General features: G+C 55.2%; 1 protein-coding gene across 1 annotated transcript in view; it reads left to right on the forward strand.

The window, feature by feature from the left end:
* Abtb2 (ankyrin repeat and BTB domain containing 2) overlaps positions 1–16,153 on the forward strand; it is a 166,087-nt gene extending 149,934 nt beyond the window's left edge. Inside the window, exons 6-17 of the mRNA XM_070032617.1 lie at positions 1,863–1,952; positions 2,678–2,779; positions 4,574–4,670; positions 4,952–5,087; positions 6,643–6,872; positions 8,160–8,338; positions 8,730–8,835; positions 9,013–9,115; positions 9,538–9,628; positions 13,890–13,958; positions 14,480–14,593; positions 15,866–16,153. Coding sequence (XP_069888718.1) covers positions 1,863–1,952; positions 2,678–2,779; positions 4,574–4,670; positions 4,952–5,087; positions 6,643–6,872; positions 8,160–8,338; positions 8,730–8,835; positions 9,013–9,115; positions 9,538–9,628; positions 13,890–13,958; positions 14,480–14,593; positions 15,866–16,063 — 1,515 coding nt within the window. The 3' untranslated portion in view covers positions 16,064–16,153. The remainder of the gene's footprint in view (positions 1–1,862; positions 1,953–2,677; positions 2,780–4,573; positions 4,671–4,951; positions 5,088–6,642; positions 6,873–8,159; positions 8,339–8,729; positions 8,836–9,012; positions 9,116–9,537; positions 9,629–13,889; positions 13,959–14,479; positions 14,594–15,865) is intronic.
* The last annotated feature ends 671 nt before the right edge of the window (positions 16,154–16,824 follow it).

Genomic DNA, 16,824 nt, shown 5'->3' on the forward strand with positions numbered 1-16,824 from the left:
CATTTGTTTATTCCACACTGTTTGAGGAGCAGTTATTGAATAAATAATGGCACTGTGTGGTTCAGAAGACCACACAGAAACACAGGGAAAGTTAAGCAACACGAAGGGTTAAGCAAGGGTGTCAGATGAGATGACAGAAAGAGGGCGCCAGAAGAAGCACGGGGCCCGGCAGGCGCTGGGGTGGGACGGAGGAGTTAGAACTAAGACTGAAGGGAGGACAGGGGTGAGGTACAGCACAGCATGGCGCCTCCTCCATGCAGATGGGGCAGAGCTATGACAGAGTGACCACAGGCCAAAGGGGCTTGGTTAGCACAGCAGATGTGGGGGCTGGGTGGGAGCACAGAGAAGAAGCCACTGGACCTGCGTTCCAATAGATGAGGATTTAGTCCAGCCCCTCATAGTTGAGTCACCTTCATGGGTTGCCCTGCTTTCCGGAGGAGCCTCGGTGTCCCGGCCTCTGAGAGGGGGTGACACATAGATCTGTCAGAATCTCCCTCTGGCACCTGGTAAATGCCTGGCCATGTTCTCTCTCTGGTTCTTGCCATCCATATGATTATTGTTGTTGTCACATGGTTGTGAATAAGATGATTATCCTTGAAGTCTTGTTTATCAGCCTCTTTAGACTCTGTGTGCCTGGAGTGGGGAAGAAAACAGCACACACACACACACACACACACACACACACACACACACAACACACACACACACACTCACACACGGTTTCTCCTCGCCAGCTTACAGCCTGGTTTATACTCTGAATTGTGTACAGATGTGTGGAGCAAAAAAAAAAAAAAAAAAAAAAAAGTCAAGAATGTGTGAAACAGAGCCAAATTTCCATGAGGTTGCCATTGGCTTTTTGGGAACGCATGGCCCTCTTGTTTACTGGCTGACGTGTGGGTACACAGCCCTCTCACCCCCTGATTCATCGCAGGTCATTTCTTTATCTCTTGGCACTAGACAAGGATGTATGAGTTAAAGAGATCTTGTCTACGCACAAATAACCTAATAAATAATATTGCGGGGCGCCAGACACATGCCCTTACCAGGATCCAACTGTGCAGCACACACTTCCCTGCGCTGCCTGTGCTGTGAGTGGCCGCAGGGAGACCCCCAGCCGGGGAGCCAGCCCATGAACAGCCTGCCTCAGGAAGGGCACAGCTCCCAGACTGTTTAGCAGCACATCTATTGGTCAAACGCCTCTCCACGCTCTGTGTGATGCCTCAAGGCAGCAGCTCAAAGCTCACATGGACCTGGGGTCCATGTACTGTTTGTGCAGTCCTCAGTAGTTAATTCCCTTTCTCTATTTCACATAATTATAGAAGTCCTCCCCTCCACTCCCCGACACACACACCTTAAGACTAGCACAGTGACTAAATGAGATACTGCCTGTCCATCACATAACAGGATTTCCATGCCCTGGCCTGGGATGGCTTGGAATGTGGCAGTATGACATAGGAACAGCAGTGGCTGTGTTGTTATTAACTGAACTCTCAATCAAGGTGAGATTAAGTGCTAGGTTAGTACCACAGGCACGAAGCACTGACACACACTGTCAGCAAGCCTATGAGGTATGTACTGTTGTTTCCCTGTAACGATGGGGAGACCGCACAGAGGGGACCAGGACCGCACCAGACTCAACAACTCCTTTGGCTTTTGATCCTTGGCCTGGCTGAAGGGCGTGTGCTTTTCACCCCTCTGCTGTCACAATGCTTATGGAAATCCCCTACACACTCTTTCTGTGTCCTTTGCTCTGAGGGCCTATAGGAAGCTGGGAAGAGGGGAACACTCACACAGAGGCCTATGGCATGCTGGGTGTTGCATTCTGCTCTGGACAGCTTAGTAATTGCCTTGTATTCATGCAGGGTATGACACCACTGATGTATGCCTGTGCTGCTGGGGATGAAGCCATGGTCCAGATGTTGATTGATGCCGGAGCAAACTTGGACATCCAGGTAAGCAAGCCCAGAGGCCTGCTTTTTAGGCCCTAGCCCAGTGAGAGACCACCCCCACCCCCAGGTCTCCAGTAGCCAGGATGGGTGCAATGTTTTGGGCAACTGGGTAAATATGTCTCCAAAGACTTAAAAATACAAGATAACAGATCACAGCAAAGAGCTAGGGGTGGTTAGAAGGATTCTAATGCCCAAGGGGGCTGGGAAGCTGACTCAGTGGTAGAGCGCTTGCCTTGCATGCCTGAGGCCCTGGGTTCGATTCCTCAGCACCATATAAGCAAAAAAGAAAAAAAGCTGGAAGTAGCGCTGTGGTTCAAGTGGTAGAGCGCTAGCCTTGAGCTGAAGAGCTGAGGGACAGCGCCCAGGCCCAGAGTTCAGGCCCCACAACTGGACCCCCTTCCCCAAAAAAAAAAACTAAAACTAAAACTAATGCCCAATCATCCCTACCATCCTCAAGTACTTCTAGCTCTGTCTCTCTCTGAAATAGAAAGTGTTTCCCCTCTACCATCTTCTGCCCAGGATAGACATTACTAATGGAATAGCTACTCTTTTCTCTTGAGCCTCATCCATATAGTGCTCCAGGCAGACATTACCTATGAAATGTCAAAAGCCCTTGAGTTGACTCCTGTTCACTATCCCTGCAGGAGAATCTGCTTATCCAAAGCCCCAGTGTTCTCTGCTCAGGGATGTCACCTACCCAGGAAATAGTGATGATTTGTGTTTTTCAGGTTCCAAGCAACTCTCCCAGACACCCCTCCATCCACCCCGACAGCAGGCACTGGACCTCACTAACATTTGCTGTATTGCACGGACACATCTCTGTAGTGCAGGTAAGCCCTGCCAGATACTCAGCCAGCTCCCCAGCTTCCTAGGTGGGCTGGACCCCAAGCATAGCCACAGGCCCTTGGGGGTTGGGGGTCAGCTGCCTGGAGTGAGAGATGGCGGAGGCCAGCTTACCTGATCAACACACAGCAGCAGCCCACATCTCTAGCCTCAAAGAAAGCAGAGTTAGTGTCAGGATACGTGAGGAATTGTGAGAAAACAGACCCAGGTCCAAACTGAACGAGGCCCTGCCATCTCTTCTTGTAAGTCTTCGCACAGCTGGGACCTGTGTGAGTGCTTGGTTTCCCTCTTCTTTCTGACCCTTCACTCTGCTTCCCCATGAATCCCTTCACCAATCTCTATCCCGGCACCTTTCCCAGTTCTTCCCTCACACGCACACCCCACCCCGAAGAAGCCTGGTCCCTCCACTTCCCAGTTCCTGAGTGAGAAGACAAGGTGACACAAACTGAGCCGCATAGTTCCCACCTTGGCCTAGGGAGCTGTGGCCGCCATGATGGGTGGTGGGGGCTGGGTGTTTTATAGAAATTGAAGCCGTGGGCAGAGCAGCTTCACGTGGTGTCACTTACGTCCCAGGTCCTCAGGGCCCCCCCCCCACACACACACACACTCTCACAGTCTTCTTAGAGCTAGTGCAGTGTCTGCCTCAGAGGACAGAGGTCACATTGACCCACATGGCTGTCAGTACAGCCTGGTCAATGGCAGTTGCCCAGCAATCCCCTGCATCTTGCCTTCTCTGCAGTTACTGCCTGCCCAAGTTCCATCCTCAGCGCAGTCAGGGCCTGTGGGCTAGGCCCGGGGCCGGGCTAGGCCCTGGGCTGGGCTGGCAGGGAGCCCAGTTTCTCCTGCCCAGCAGCCTCCACCCCCAGAGCATCAGCACGGGTGCAGGTGAAAAGGACCAACTGGTTTCTGACCGAAACCAGCGGCCGGCCATCTTCCATCCTCCACACCCCACCGGGGAGCTGCCAGGTCACCTGGGCTCTTCACACCTCACATCTCCAGGGAGATGAGGAGCCAGGCTAGGCTGAAGGTCACCTTTTCTAGAGCAGAATGCAGACACCACCCCTGGCACCAAGGTGGAGCCAGGCCCGGGCCAGCTGTAGCTGCTTGGCATCTGATACTCTGGCTTGTCTGTCTTCTGGCAAACCTGTCCTTGCTGGAATGAGGAGAGGCCACTTGCTGTCCTGGACAGCCCTAGCTCTTCTTAATAGCTGTTGAATGTCTCCAGTGAGGAGCCCAAGGGCTCCTCTGGTGCTCAGATCCACAGTGCGTCAGGCGTTGTTCCGTGTAATCTCGGCAACATGGCAAGGCTGGCCTTGAGTCCCGTTTTGCAAATGGCAACAGAGGCTCAGAGAAAAGTACCAGACTGGGTCACTCACTGCGCCCTGGCAGCACCGCGCCAGACTCTCTTGCTGCCTGCTGCCCCCTGGGGCCTTGTTCCTTTGTGAATTGCAGATGACGCTCTCTTTTGTCCCATCTGCTGAGTTCTGCAAGTCAATGGAGCTATTGGGGGGCTGCAGGGGAGTGTGAGCAAAGAGCTCAGAGGTCAGCATAGCTTAGAACCACAAAAGAGTGGTGTCAAAGGTTCTAGAAATTTTCAGCTCTAAGAGTAAACAGGAATTTTCAAGCGCTAGTTTCTTGGCTGCCAGTGTGAGCCATGTCCTGGTCATGTGTCTGGGGAGAATCACAGGTCCTGGCCCCAGGCCCTGCGGCCTCAGGCTAGTCCCAGCGACTCCCTGCTGCTGCTCAGTGCTGCCCTCCCCTCCCCTCTGCGCCTCCCCCAGTTGCTGCTGGACGCTGGTGCCCACGTGGAAGGATCGGCAGTGAACAGCGGCGAGGACAGCTACGCGGAGACGCCCCTGCAGCTGGCCTCTGCGGCCGGTACGTTCACCCACCGCCGCCCCGCCCAACAAAGGCCTCTCAGCTAGGTCGCCCACTGGACATTGGGCCACATGCCCCCCCCTTTAGGAACCCTTGAAATACCCCTTGCTGGGACCCTCAGCCCTTCTCCGCATCCCTGCTAGTACTGTTTCTTCTGAGCCTGGTTCCCAGGAAGGGCTCGACCAGGCCAGGAGCCCAGCCAGGCCTCCACGTCCTCCCCTGAGGGGCAGAGTGCAGGTTCCCCTCGATCTTCGCCTTAGCATCGCCCCCTTTGTTTTCAGGGAACTACGAGCTCGTCAGCCTGCTGCTGAGCCGAGGTGCCGACCCCCTCCTCAGCATGCTGGAAGCCAACGGCATGGCCTCCTCCCTCCACGAGGACATGAACTGCTTCAGCCACTCGGCCGCCCATGGCCACAGGTACCTGCCCTGTGTGACTACGGAGCACTGACCTGAGCTCTAGCAGCCTGGACTCCTCTGCTCCCGACAGCAGCACAAAGGGTGGACCCGAGGCCTTTCCAGAGGTCAGAGCCCGTGAGGGCCTCAGCCAGCACGGGGTGATGGGCCGCTTAGCATGGCCCGGTATCTGAGCCCAGACAATCCTGAGACTGGGACAGGGCCTTGGATGCCCAGGGCATGTTCTAGACATACTGTCCCAGCCCCAACCAGCCACAGCAGATGCCAGGGTTCCATCAAGCCCACATCCCTCATGTGTCTAGTGCTGATTCTCCGGGGTCTGTGGGGGCCTTGGAGCACCCCAGGGGTTTCAGCACAGCACACGGCTGGCTGGTGCAGAGGCTCCTGGTGGCTCCGCAGGAAGTCGCATGTGACTCCAGGAGCAGATGGTGGACCTGCCCAGCATTGTGACAGGGAAGCAGCAGACTGAACACAAGGCCATTAGGCAGTGCTGGGGGACAGAGGGAAGCGAGGGAAGAGGTTACTAGAGGGCACAGCAGGGGCTGGAGAAGCAGGGCTGGCGTGCAAGACCATGATTTGCAGTCTCAGGGGCTTTTCTCACCACCATGCTTAGCCTCCTGCTGTGTCCCTGCTCCAGAATACCTTGCTCCTGCACCCCACGCTCACTCACCCAAACCACTGTCCACGGGACTCTCTCCTCTCCACCCCCCTTGTCCTGTGTTTGCTTCTCTGTGACTTCCCCCACCCCCTCCCACCCCTGTCTGTTCCTCTGCCTCTCATTATCTCCTGAGACAATGGGATTCTAGAGATAGGCACTGTGGCCAGACCACCTGCATGAGCTGCTGGCTGGCATAAACAAGATACTGTGGAAAACCAGCCCCTTGGAGACGGCCCTGGGTTCCGCACAGCCTACAGAAGGGAGGCTCAGCCCTAATCAGACCTAGGCCCCCTGCGGTGCTGTAGCCATCCCAGAGCCACAGGCCAGGGAATGTGACAAAAGATCCTGAGGCTGTCGCAGTGTGGCCTTGAGCAAGACCGCGACGCCTCACTCACATCCACCGCAGGGCCTGTACGCAGACGTGAGCTCAGCCAGGCCCAGTGTTGAAATGGAAACAAGTTCTCTGTAGCAGCCATCCCCATTTCACCCCATCACCTCGGGAGAGACGTGGGGTCTGCGGCGGTTCAGGAGCTGCAGGTGTGTGTGAGTGTTGAATACCTGGGCATCAGCCCTCTCTCTTAAGGACACACAGCTGTTTGAGCTCCAAGAGGTAGAAAAGGTTGTCGAAGAGTAGAAAAGCCAGAAGGACAAGACCTGCTCACCCCAAAGCCTGATTCCTCAGTAATGCCAAGACAGCAAGCAGGCCCTGGCCCCCTGCCCTGTCCCCTCCAGGTGTCTTGGAGATGGAGGTCCTTGGGAGTTCTGGCCCACCTGACTAGGAAGGGAGAAACAGCCCCTTGAGCTCTCCCATTCCTGAGCCATGGAAGGCAGCTCAGGCGCGCACTGTCTCTCTGTCCTGGGGATCCCAGACCTCATCCTCCTTAATCTCTTGGTCCTCAGGAATGTCCTAAGGAAGCTCCTGACTCAGCCGCAGCAGGCCAAAGCGGACGTGCTGTCCCTGGAGGAGATCCTGGCGGAGGGAGTAGAGGAAAGCGACACTTCGAGCCAGGGCAGCGGCAGCGAGGGCCCCTTGCGGCTGAGCCGGACCCGCACCAAAGCGCTGCAGGAGGCCATGTACTACAGCGCTGAGCATGGCTACGTGGACATCACCATGGAGCTGAGGGCCCTGGGTGAGACTGCGCAATCACACGCACCGCAGTGTGTCACCATCTCTCCTCATCAGGCCAGGGAAGGTCAAGGGCCCATAGGGTAGATGGAGGCCATGGGACAGCAGGGTGGCAACGAGGACCTGACTGCCTCATGACCAGGCCAGAGATGCCCCAGGCTTGAGACAGTCCTCAGCAGTGACACATCTTGAGCTCACAACACTTGGTCTCTGCCCTCAAGCCCACCCTCCTCCCAGGTGATACAGCCCAGGACTGTGGAGCCCCGGGGGGAGGGGGGGTCTCCCGCAGTACCCCAGTGAGTCAACAGGTCCAGTTGCTCAACCAACCTCCTCCTCCTTAGATCTGCAAGTCCGTGGACGTTTTTGTGCCTTCAGAGAAACTTTTAGGACAAACTTGGACAGATCCTGTTATCTGTACCGCACGGAATCTCTCCAAGTCCCATTTCCCACTTGACTTCATGAGTTGACTCAGAGCTGGCAGCAAGAATGGGCGCAAAGCATGCTGCCCACTGTGAGCCCCTGGCCCCGTGACAACAGTGCTGTTTGTCACAGGCCAAAGGCACAGACCCGCAGGGCTGGGCCACCAGAGCAACAGGGCGGCCTCTGCTAGAAAATGAGGACCGCCTCCTGCCGACAGCCAAGAAACCCACAAGGCTGGCATTGTCATTGTGTCTCAAGGGAATGCCATCACTGTGTCTCAGGTCTTTTCAATCTCCAAGCAAGCTTAGGGGTCACTGTAATTACCAGGAATATACCTGGCTTTGTCATGAACTTCCCACAGCAGCTTGAAATGACTCCACGGTCCCACTGACACACACGGGGCGCTGGTAAATAGTCATTACACGCCCTGGATGTGAACTGACACGCACAGCTGACTACTTGTGATGGGGCCCAGTTTTGTTTCCAGTTCCCACCCAGGATGGGGGAGGCGGGGCCTGTGGGCTATGTGTTGTGGAGTTCCCAGCGGTTTCCAGGTACTCAGGCCACTCGGGGACCCAGCATTAGTGGGTTCTCAGCAAGAGAGCCAGTGAGAGAAGAAGAAACTCCCCAGGCCCGGCTGCCCATTTTGCTCATTCCTTCCCCATCATTGGCTCCCCTGCCTGCCCACCAGGCCCAGCAATGAATTGAAGCTTTTGTCCTGTGGCTCCGTGGCTCTCACAGCTCCACAGGGACAGTCACGCAGCGTGGAATGTTGGGGCGGGTCTCTCCGGTGGGGTGGGGGCATCCGTGGTCTGTGGCTAGAGCTTTGTGAGGTTACTGACAACTCTTCTTCTTCCCCGCCGGGGCCCAGGCGTCCCCTGGAAGCTGCACATCTGGATCGAGTCCCTGCGAACCTCCTTCTCCCAGTCCCGGTACTCGGTGGTGCAGAGCCTCCTGCGGGACTTCAGCTCCATTAAGGAGGAAGAGTACAACGAGGAGTTGGTGACGGAGGGCTTGCAGCTCATGTTCGACATCCTCAAGACCAGCAAGGTGAGTGTGGGCCAGCAGCCATGACCCCAAGCCACAGAGGCCACAGTCCTCACCCCGACCCTGGCCCAGACACCTGGATCGACCCTGTGGACAGACACGGGTAACCCTCCACACACAGACACCCAACCCTGCAACAACCCAGGTGCACAGGCCGGGCTCCAGGGTGGCAGAGGCCATGTGTCTGTCTGGGCTGGAGCCCAGACAAAATAGCTATTTGGAGAATGGCTGGTGAGGAAGTAGGCCTCTCTCTTGCCAAGACACATCCAAGAGGAACAAAAGACAACGACCGCTCTCATCCTGGTCTGGACTTTTGAAATTAGCCCGATGCCTCTCTAGCTCTCAACAGAAGACTCGGCGACGCACTGATCACCCCCTCTGCCTCTCCCCACAGAACGACTCCGTCATCCAGCAGCTGGCCACCATCTTCACACACTGCTACGGCACCAGCCCCATCCCCAGCATCCCAGAAATCCGGAAGACCCTGCCCGCCAGGCTAGGTGCGGCCTGTCTACCCCCTCCCCACACTGTGGTGTCTTTTCAGCACCTTCTGCCCTCCTTTCCCATTTGCAAGTGCCAAGGCCTCAGTTTCTCTATTCCTCACCCCTTGTGCCCCACATCCCCACACTCCTGGAAGTAGACCCCTCAGTCACTTCCCCATCTTGCCCTGTTCACAGATCCTCACTTTCTGAACAACAAGGAGATGTCAGATGTATCCTTCCTCGTGGAGGGAAAGCTGTTTTATGCACACAAAGTCCTGCTGGTGACCGCTTCTAACAGGTAGGCAGCTGTGGGGAACAGTCTCAGTCCCCCAGAGACACAGGGCAGTGACCTCAGGGCACAGAAGGCCCAGCTGGACAGAGGGCCCAGCAAGGATGGGACTGAAAGGGCAACAAGGAATTCTGAGGACCAGCTCTGTCCTCTCAGTGACTGCGTCTGATCATTAAAGACGTACATGTTCTGCAATGAGGAATCAGACCACAAGCATCAGGTCTCTGTGGGTGGGAGGGCCATTGGGGACAGCTTAGTTGTCACAACCCAAGATGATGTAAAATGTCACCTGCCCAGAGTTATTTTGGGAAGACAGCCTTCATTTTTAAAGGGTCCTGTCCCAGTCATTGGCTGGGTGATGGATCGTGCTGATGTCACACAGGAATAGAGCAGAAGTTACATTCATCTCCACCTTGTCTCCTTTGCTCCAGATTCAAGACGCTAATGACCAATAAATCGGAACATGATGGAGACAGCAGCAAAACGATTGAGATCAGCGACATGAAGTACCACATTTTTCAGGTGGGTAGACCTGGGCACCCCACCCTTTTCTCAGAGAAGCCCTTCTGGGGCCACTGCCTAATCCTACACTCTGCTCTCTGGGGAATACCTCTGAGGGTGTCTGTTGGCCTGCAGCCTCAGATAGACATGAAGGAAACACATAGTGTATGGGCCTTTGTCTTAGAATGAACTCCTAGCAAGTGAACACCCCATCCAGGTCTCCCACCCCCCAAACCTGCATCTTCACAGGTGCCCAGGTAGGGCCCAGCGCACCTCAATGTCATTGGGAAGGGTGGCAACACCCTTCCTGCCCGCCCCCCCGCCCCCGCCAAGCATCAAACCCCAGCCGCTGGCCAGGTACAAAGTGTGAAGAGTCCATCCTTAGCAAATGAACAAGCTCATGGCTGTGGGCTGTAACCCCTGAACAGATAGGCAGAAACTCCAGTCAGGGCAGATGAGACAGCCTTTCCACAAAGTGGCCACTGCACACCCCCAGGCTGGAGTGGGGCGCAGGGACGGAGCCTTCGGGGCAGGTCTGACGCCCAGGGGCAACAAGGGTAGAGAGTGCAGGGACTTGCTTTACTCAGGAGACAGTTGAGATCACAGGTTCCACAGAGTCCTCACTGAGTTACCATCTAAAATTGCTGGCTTCCTCTCCCTCCCTGCAGTCATTTAGTTCGCATCTAGCCACTTGAGGGCATGATCAAGACAACCAGAACTAGGCACCCTGGGTTTGTGAAACTCTGCAAGAGTTTGTGGGGAAGTTTAAGAGGCTCTAGTGATACAGGAATGGGGCATGAGTCCCAGACATGGAGCTGGGGCAGTGTGGCAGCCAGGTTGAGGCCTCAAGGACAAATTAACAGGAGCTCTGGGTATAGGACAGCACACATCAGAATCCCAGGAGCCTGATCCATGGCATGTTCCATTCAGAACTACCAGAAATGAATGTGGTGCTGCCCCAAGGAGCCACAGGACAAAAGACCCAGGAAGCTCCCAGCAGCTTTAATACACCACGATGAGGTGGTTAGTCTCATTTCTAGGTGCTTTGCCACTAGTCTCAGAGCATAACCTGGTCCTTGGGGTGTGGGTTGGGTATATTATTGCCCCTCTTGGAGAGATTAAGAGTTAGAGAAGCTGAGTAGCTTGTTCAAGGTCACACAGTTGGGCTGGGAAGGTGGCTCAGTGGTAGAGCGCTTGCCTTGCATGCATGAGGCCCTGGGTACGATTCCTCGGTACCACATAAGCAGAAAAAAACAGAAGTGATGCTGTGGCTCAAGTGGTAGAGCGCTAGCCTTGAGCTGAAGAGCTGAGGGACAGCGCCCAGGCCCAGAGTTCAGGCCCCACGACCGACCAAAAAAAAAAAAAAAGTCACACAGTTGTGAAGCGACACTCGGTCCTCACACCTGTGGCTGATCGAGTTTACATTTAGAAAGGTGAGGAAAAAGCCACGCACCAGTGGCTCATGCCTGTGGTCCTAGCTACTCAGAAGACTGAGATATGAGGATCTTGTTCTAAAGCCAGACCAGGCAAAAAGTCCATGGGACTCTCTTTATCTTCAGTTAACCACCAAAAGATGGGAACAACAATGTGGCACAAGTGGTAGAACACTAGCATTGAGCTCAAAAATTCAAGGACAGTGCCCAGGCTCATGACCAACAAAGAGAGAGGGGGGAGGAGAGAGAGAGACAGACAGACAGACAGACAGAGAGGAGAGAGAGATGAGGAAGGGACTGAAGAGGATGTGACAACTCCCTGGGGCCTAGGAGCTGTGGAGGGTCCAACTGAGTGATGCCAGTGACCTGGACTGGACATTGGGACCTGGAGAACAGATGGGCACAGGGGGACAGGCCAGCGTCTGTCTAAGTGTGGTAGTCCCTCTTCCCCCATCCTTTGATCCACACTCCCTAGGGAAGGGGCAGGGTTTTTTGGAAATTTGTTTGGCTAAAAAGCCCAAAGTCCAAGTGAGTTGGAACATGAGGTGGAGCCAGGCTCTGACACAGGAGGCAGGTCCCAGCGGGTGGGACAGGGATTGGCGGAGAGTGAGGCCATGCGTGCACATGTGCAAGCAGGTGACCACTATTGCTAGGGAGATGCATGCACATTTGTCTGCTCACCTGAGGGCCAAGGGAGGGCACTGGAGTCAGGATAGAGCAAGCTACCCTCCTGGTGACTTCAGACAAAAGGCCCTTCTCCTGGGCTCTCACCAATATCTCTGTCCTGTGTGTATGGGGGGAGGGGGCGGGGGGAGAGAGGAAGAGAAGAGGGAGGGGGAGAAAGGGAGGGAGGGAGAGAGGGAGGGATATCTCAAGAACTCTTGGTTTCTGGGCTCCCTTGATCTAAAACCCTCAATTCAGGATCAGGGTTCACTGAAAAAGCCTGAGGTTTTGGAAAATTCCCGACATACCTCACCAGTACTGAGAGGAGGAGGGAAGTCATTCTCATCTGTTTTCTTGAGGAAAGAGGTCCAAGGAGACATATAGTAACAGATGATCAAAATGGATAATTAGGAGATTCAAAGTCATTCTTTAAAACCAGGAAAGACTTTTAACATATCCAACTCAATGTAATTCAGATATTACTTCAACTTGTAGTAGATGTAATAAATTGATACTGTTTTGTGTTTGTGCACATGCTCATGCTCACATCAGTCCTGAAACGTGCACTCAGCCTGGCCACTCCCCTGAGTTTTTTCACTTAAGGCTAGCACTTATCACTTGAGCCACAGCTCCACTTCTGGTTTTTTGGTGGTTAATTGGAGATAAGAGTCTTCATGGACTTTCCTGCTTCAAACCACCATCCTCAAATCTTAGCCTCCAGAGTAGTTAGGATTACAGGTGTTAGCAGCACCCAGAGGGGTCACATTTCCAATGCTCAGAATCCACCAGTGACCAGTGGCTAGTGTATAGGAGGGTGCCGGTCCCCTTTGACTAAACCCAGGCCTTTAAATAGCCAGGAGGGCAGCCCAGCCTGCCCTTTGGACATGGCTTGTCAGTCTGTGTGTCCTCCCTGAATAATGCCCCCAAGTGGCCCCCTCAGGGTGGCAGGAAAGCCTGTGGCCTTTCCTCTGGAAGTTGGCCCAGCCCCATAGGCAGCCTGCTTTAAGAACTGACACATGACCAGGATTCTGCAAAATTAATCCTCCTCTACTCTCTGCAAGGCCCTACGTAAAGCATTCTTATCTGGCTTTCTACATACGCCTATGCAATCTAGTGGCCTCAAACAGATCCTTGCACCATAGTTGGTCAAGTCTCGCCAAACCCAGCTCCCGGGAAGGGAAGTGCAACAAACGAGATCTCAGACCCTGGCCAAGAATGTCCCAAGGCCCATCCCTTCACAAAGAGTACTCACCCACCCACTTCAGTCCCAATCCTAGACCAGAGCCCTCCCGGAGCTGGGCCTTTACCCTGTTGGCCCCACTCAGTGCCCAGCCCAAGGGGGCATGCACCCTGTGACAGGACAGGCAGGCACTAAACTGTCAAGAAGATACAGTGAAGGCTCTAATTGGGGCCAAGGAGGTCCAAGGGCCTCACTTCCCTGTGGGGAGAGGCCGAGGCACCCAGTACCTGGACAAGGCCAGTGGCTGATCTTTCTCCTAGACCCTCTGGTGCCATTCCAGCCTGAGGGCCAGCCCCAACAGCCCTCGCCTGTGCCGGCCTGAGCCTTGTTTACTTAGATTCCTGCCAGCACCTGGCTGGGCAGTTTCCCCAGCCAAACAGAATTGTTTTCTGGTTAGACAGTCATGCCTTCAGAAAGTCGGCTGCCTCCTCAGATACAGAATACAGGTACAGAATTCTTTTGCTTTGGTGTGAGACTAGGTCTCCTTATGTAGCCCGGGCTGGGCTTGATTCTCATACCTCAGCCTCCCAAGTGTTTGGAATACAGGCTTGCTTCACCCAGTTTGTGTAGAATTTAGACAAAATAAGCAAGGAGTAGCATGCTTCCTGGTGGGGTGGGGTGGAGTGGAAGGGGCTGAGGCCGAAGAGACTGGAACCATCTTCCCTTCTGTCATGGGGACTGAAGAGAAACTGCTGTGTGGACCTGATCTGGTCAGAGACAGGAAAGGGTCTCAAGCTTGTGGTTTGGAGAGGCCACATTGTGTGGAAAACAGCATTTGAGGCTCAGCCTAAGCAGAGGAGAGCAGAGGGAGACATGGTGTTCGGGGACTGTAGAGGGACGGGAGGGCATAGCGGCCCCCGAGGAGCAGCTAGAGCAGCACACTGGGGGCCACGTGTGTTCCTCAGCCTGTGTGTGTGTGTTCACATGGGGCGCCTTCCCTCCACAGCTGATGATGCAGTATCTGTACTATGGTGGGACAGAGTCCATGGAAATCCCTACCGCTGACATCTTGGAGGTGAGGCACAGGGGCCGCAGCTGCTGGGTCCTCCACTAAACACCCACTGCACTCTTCTCCCCCCCCCCACCTTTCTCTGCATGTCATATGCCCTCTCAGCAACAGCATTTGAAGGGAGAAGGGGAGCAGTGGACTTGGAGGCCGCCGTGGTCCCCTGCATAATGCTTTCTCTGAGTAAAAGGAGAGCTCTGAGGGAGGGATCTGTGGATACCTGGCCTCAGCCTAGTGGGGATGGGGCGGGGCTCTGCCTCTTGCTCTCCTCCTTACTGCTGACCAGGGCATCTGGGTTCAGGGGCTCATGTAGATGAAGCATCATCAGTTACAGCTCAAGACCTTTTGAGGTCAGAAAGACCATTTTGTGCCTCCTGCTAATAGCGGATGGCCTAGAGCAGTCAGGACCAGCAGGGATGCTGGGGAGAAGCAGGGTACGCACGCTTGGAAGCCTTCTGTTCTGGGATGTCTGGGCCACAGGCCACAGGCCCAGCTCAGAGTCCCCCAAACCCACTCTGCCTCTCTCCCAGCTGCTGTCAGCTGCCAGCCTGTTCCAGCTGGATGCCCTGCAGAGGCACTGTGAGATCCTGTGCTCCCAGACGCTCAGCGTGGAGAGCGCCGTGAACACCTACAAATATGCCAAGGTGAGGGCCTGGGCTACCCTGCTTCCTCCCATGACATACTGCTCCCTCACCTCCTCCCCACTCCCCCTGCAGACAGGCCAGGACATGCAGGTGGCTAGGCCACCTGGAGGGCAAGGGGGCAAGGGGGGCTTAGCAGTTCCTGCTGGAGCAGCCATCAGCGCTGCCCACTGCAGCCCTAGCGCACTGTCCCCCGCACATCCTGCTCACTGTCCTCCCTGCCCTGCCACTGCGCTGGGGACTGCCAAGCAGCCCAGCCTCAGGTGGGTGTCCACCACCCCACCCCCTCCCCAGCAGTCTCCCCCAGCTCAGGAAACGACACTGCCATCTGCTCAGACTCACACCCCAAAAGTCCGATTTGATTTTTAAACATCTCCCAGCTAAGCCATCCACCTCAGAAAGGTATCAGCAGTCTCTCCTGCATCAGCTCTGTCTCCCTACTTCCAGGCCACCCCCCACTATAAGCCACCAGGATCTTTCAAAGTACAAGGACTGCAGGCAGCAGTGGCTGGTGTGCCTGTAATGGTAGCTACTTGGGAGCCCACCCTCAATCATGCCTGCCAGGACCCCACATCCCTGCCAGGACCCCACGTCCCACCCACTCCTCCCCTCACTTGAGCGTGCGTGCCACTGTAGCCTGCGCTTTGCCAGCTCTGTCCAGCCCTCTGTCTTCCTCAGATGTTCCCAGGCTCCCAGAGCCATCCCACTACTCTACCAGACACACCCCCTTCACTGCCTTCAGCCCTGTCTGCAGTCACCCGTTGATCTGGTCCATATCTTGACTTCTGTCTCCCCCAGCCCAGAACATTAGTGCTAAGAGAACCAGGAGGAGGTCACCACTGGGCAGCTACCACCCAGAGCCAGGCCAGGGCAGCCATTTGGGGTGTGTTGACTTAAAGATACAGAGCAGCAGTCCCATGAAATAACCTTGTGCTAGATGCTGGACACCAAGAGGCACACAGTGCCTGCCCTTAGGAAGGGAGCTGCAAGTCTAGTAGGAATGACTGTCACACAGGGAAACATGCACGTTAACCCAAGGCACAGACCTCGTCAGGGGACGGTGGACTTCAGTACTGTTCTTGGTGGCACAGCTAGGACTTGAGCTCAGCTAGGTCCCACTTGCAGGAGATACTCACAAATGAATGGACACAAATGTGGTGGCAAGAGACAGACAGAGAACACCTCTCCTGGGGCTGGTAACAGCCAGGGGTGGGGACAGTTTCAGATTGGGCTGTACAGAAACCATGAGCCTCACCCTCATCTCCCTGCCCACAGATCCACAACGCCCCTGAACTGGCCCTGTTCTGTGAGGGCTTCTTCCTCAAGCACATGAAGACCCTCTTGGAGCAGGATGCCTTCCGGCAGCTCATCTACAGTCGCAGCAGCAAAGTACAGGGGCTGGATCCACTGCAGGACCTGCAGAGCACCCTGGCCGAGCGTGTACATTCTGTCTATGTCACCTCCCGAGTGTGAGATGGTGGGGAGGGGGCGCCTTAGACCTTCTAGGAGCCAAGCTCCTTCCCCAGGGCCCTCACCACTGGTGGTGATCTATCCTTGGGTAGATAGATGCCCGAGCCTGTTTGCCCCATCAGTGAATGGCAAGGCAGGGTATGATCAAAAGGTGACCTATGTCTGCAACTTCCTAGGATTTGCACCTTGAGGTTCACGCTATGGCTCCTGCATGCTCAGCAGCAGGTCTTGATCCACCTGGGCTCAGCTCACCCCACCCAGGAGAGGCTCTTGGGAGTGTAGGCATCCCTAAGAATGTATAGAATGTCATCTCTCTGCACCCCAGACAACTGAACGCAAAAACATGCATTTAGTTTCTCAAATGTCACAGAGGAAGGCTGCCCAAATCGTGGGCCCACCCTCCAGGTTGTGCCTTTGAAAGGCCTAAGCTAAGGGCCTGGCACTGAGTCTGCCGCCCTCCCCCTTCAGGGCTGCTAACGTTGGTCTAGGCTCTCAAGGCCAGGGTACAAGAGGGTACAGCATAGGAGTATGGGGGCATCAGCTCTTGCTGCTGTAGCTCAGGGCCAAAGGAAAGGAACCTCAGGCTGGACTTCGGCCGCCTCTGTGAGCTGGGGCAACAGTACTTCCACATTCCCCCAGCTCAGTCTCGAGTGCAAGGTTCTTTTAACTCAGGACTGGAGAGAGGGTCACTCTCACTGGGACTGGAACCTTGGGCATAGAAGTCTCAGCACTGGTGGGAAGGAAGAGCTAAAGAAGACCATCAC

Source organism: Dipodomys merriami, unplaced genomic scaffold, assembly GCF_024711535.1.
Source record: "Dipodomys merriami isolate MVZ:Mamm:240054 unplaced genomic scaffold, mDipMer1.0.p SCAF_21, whole genome shotgun sequence".
NCBI lineage: Eukaryota > Metazoa > Chordata > Mammalia > Rodentia > Heteromyidae > Dipodomys > Dipodomys merriami.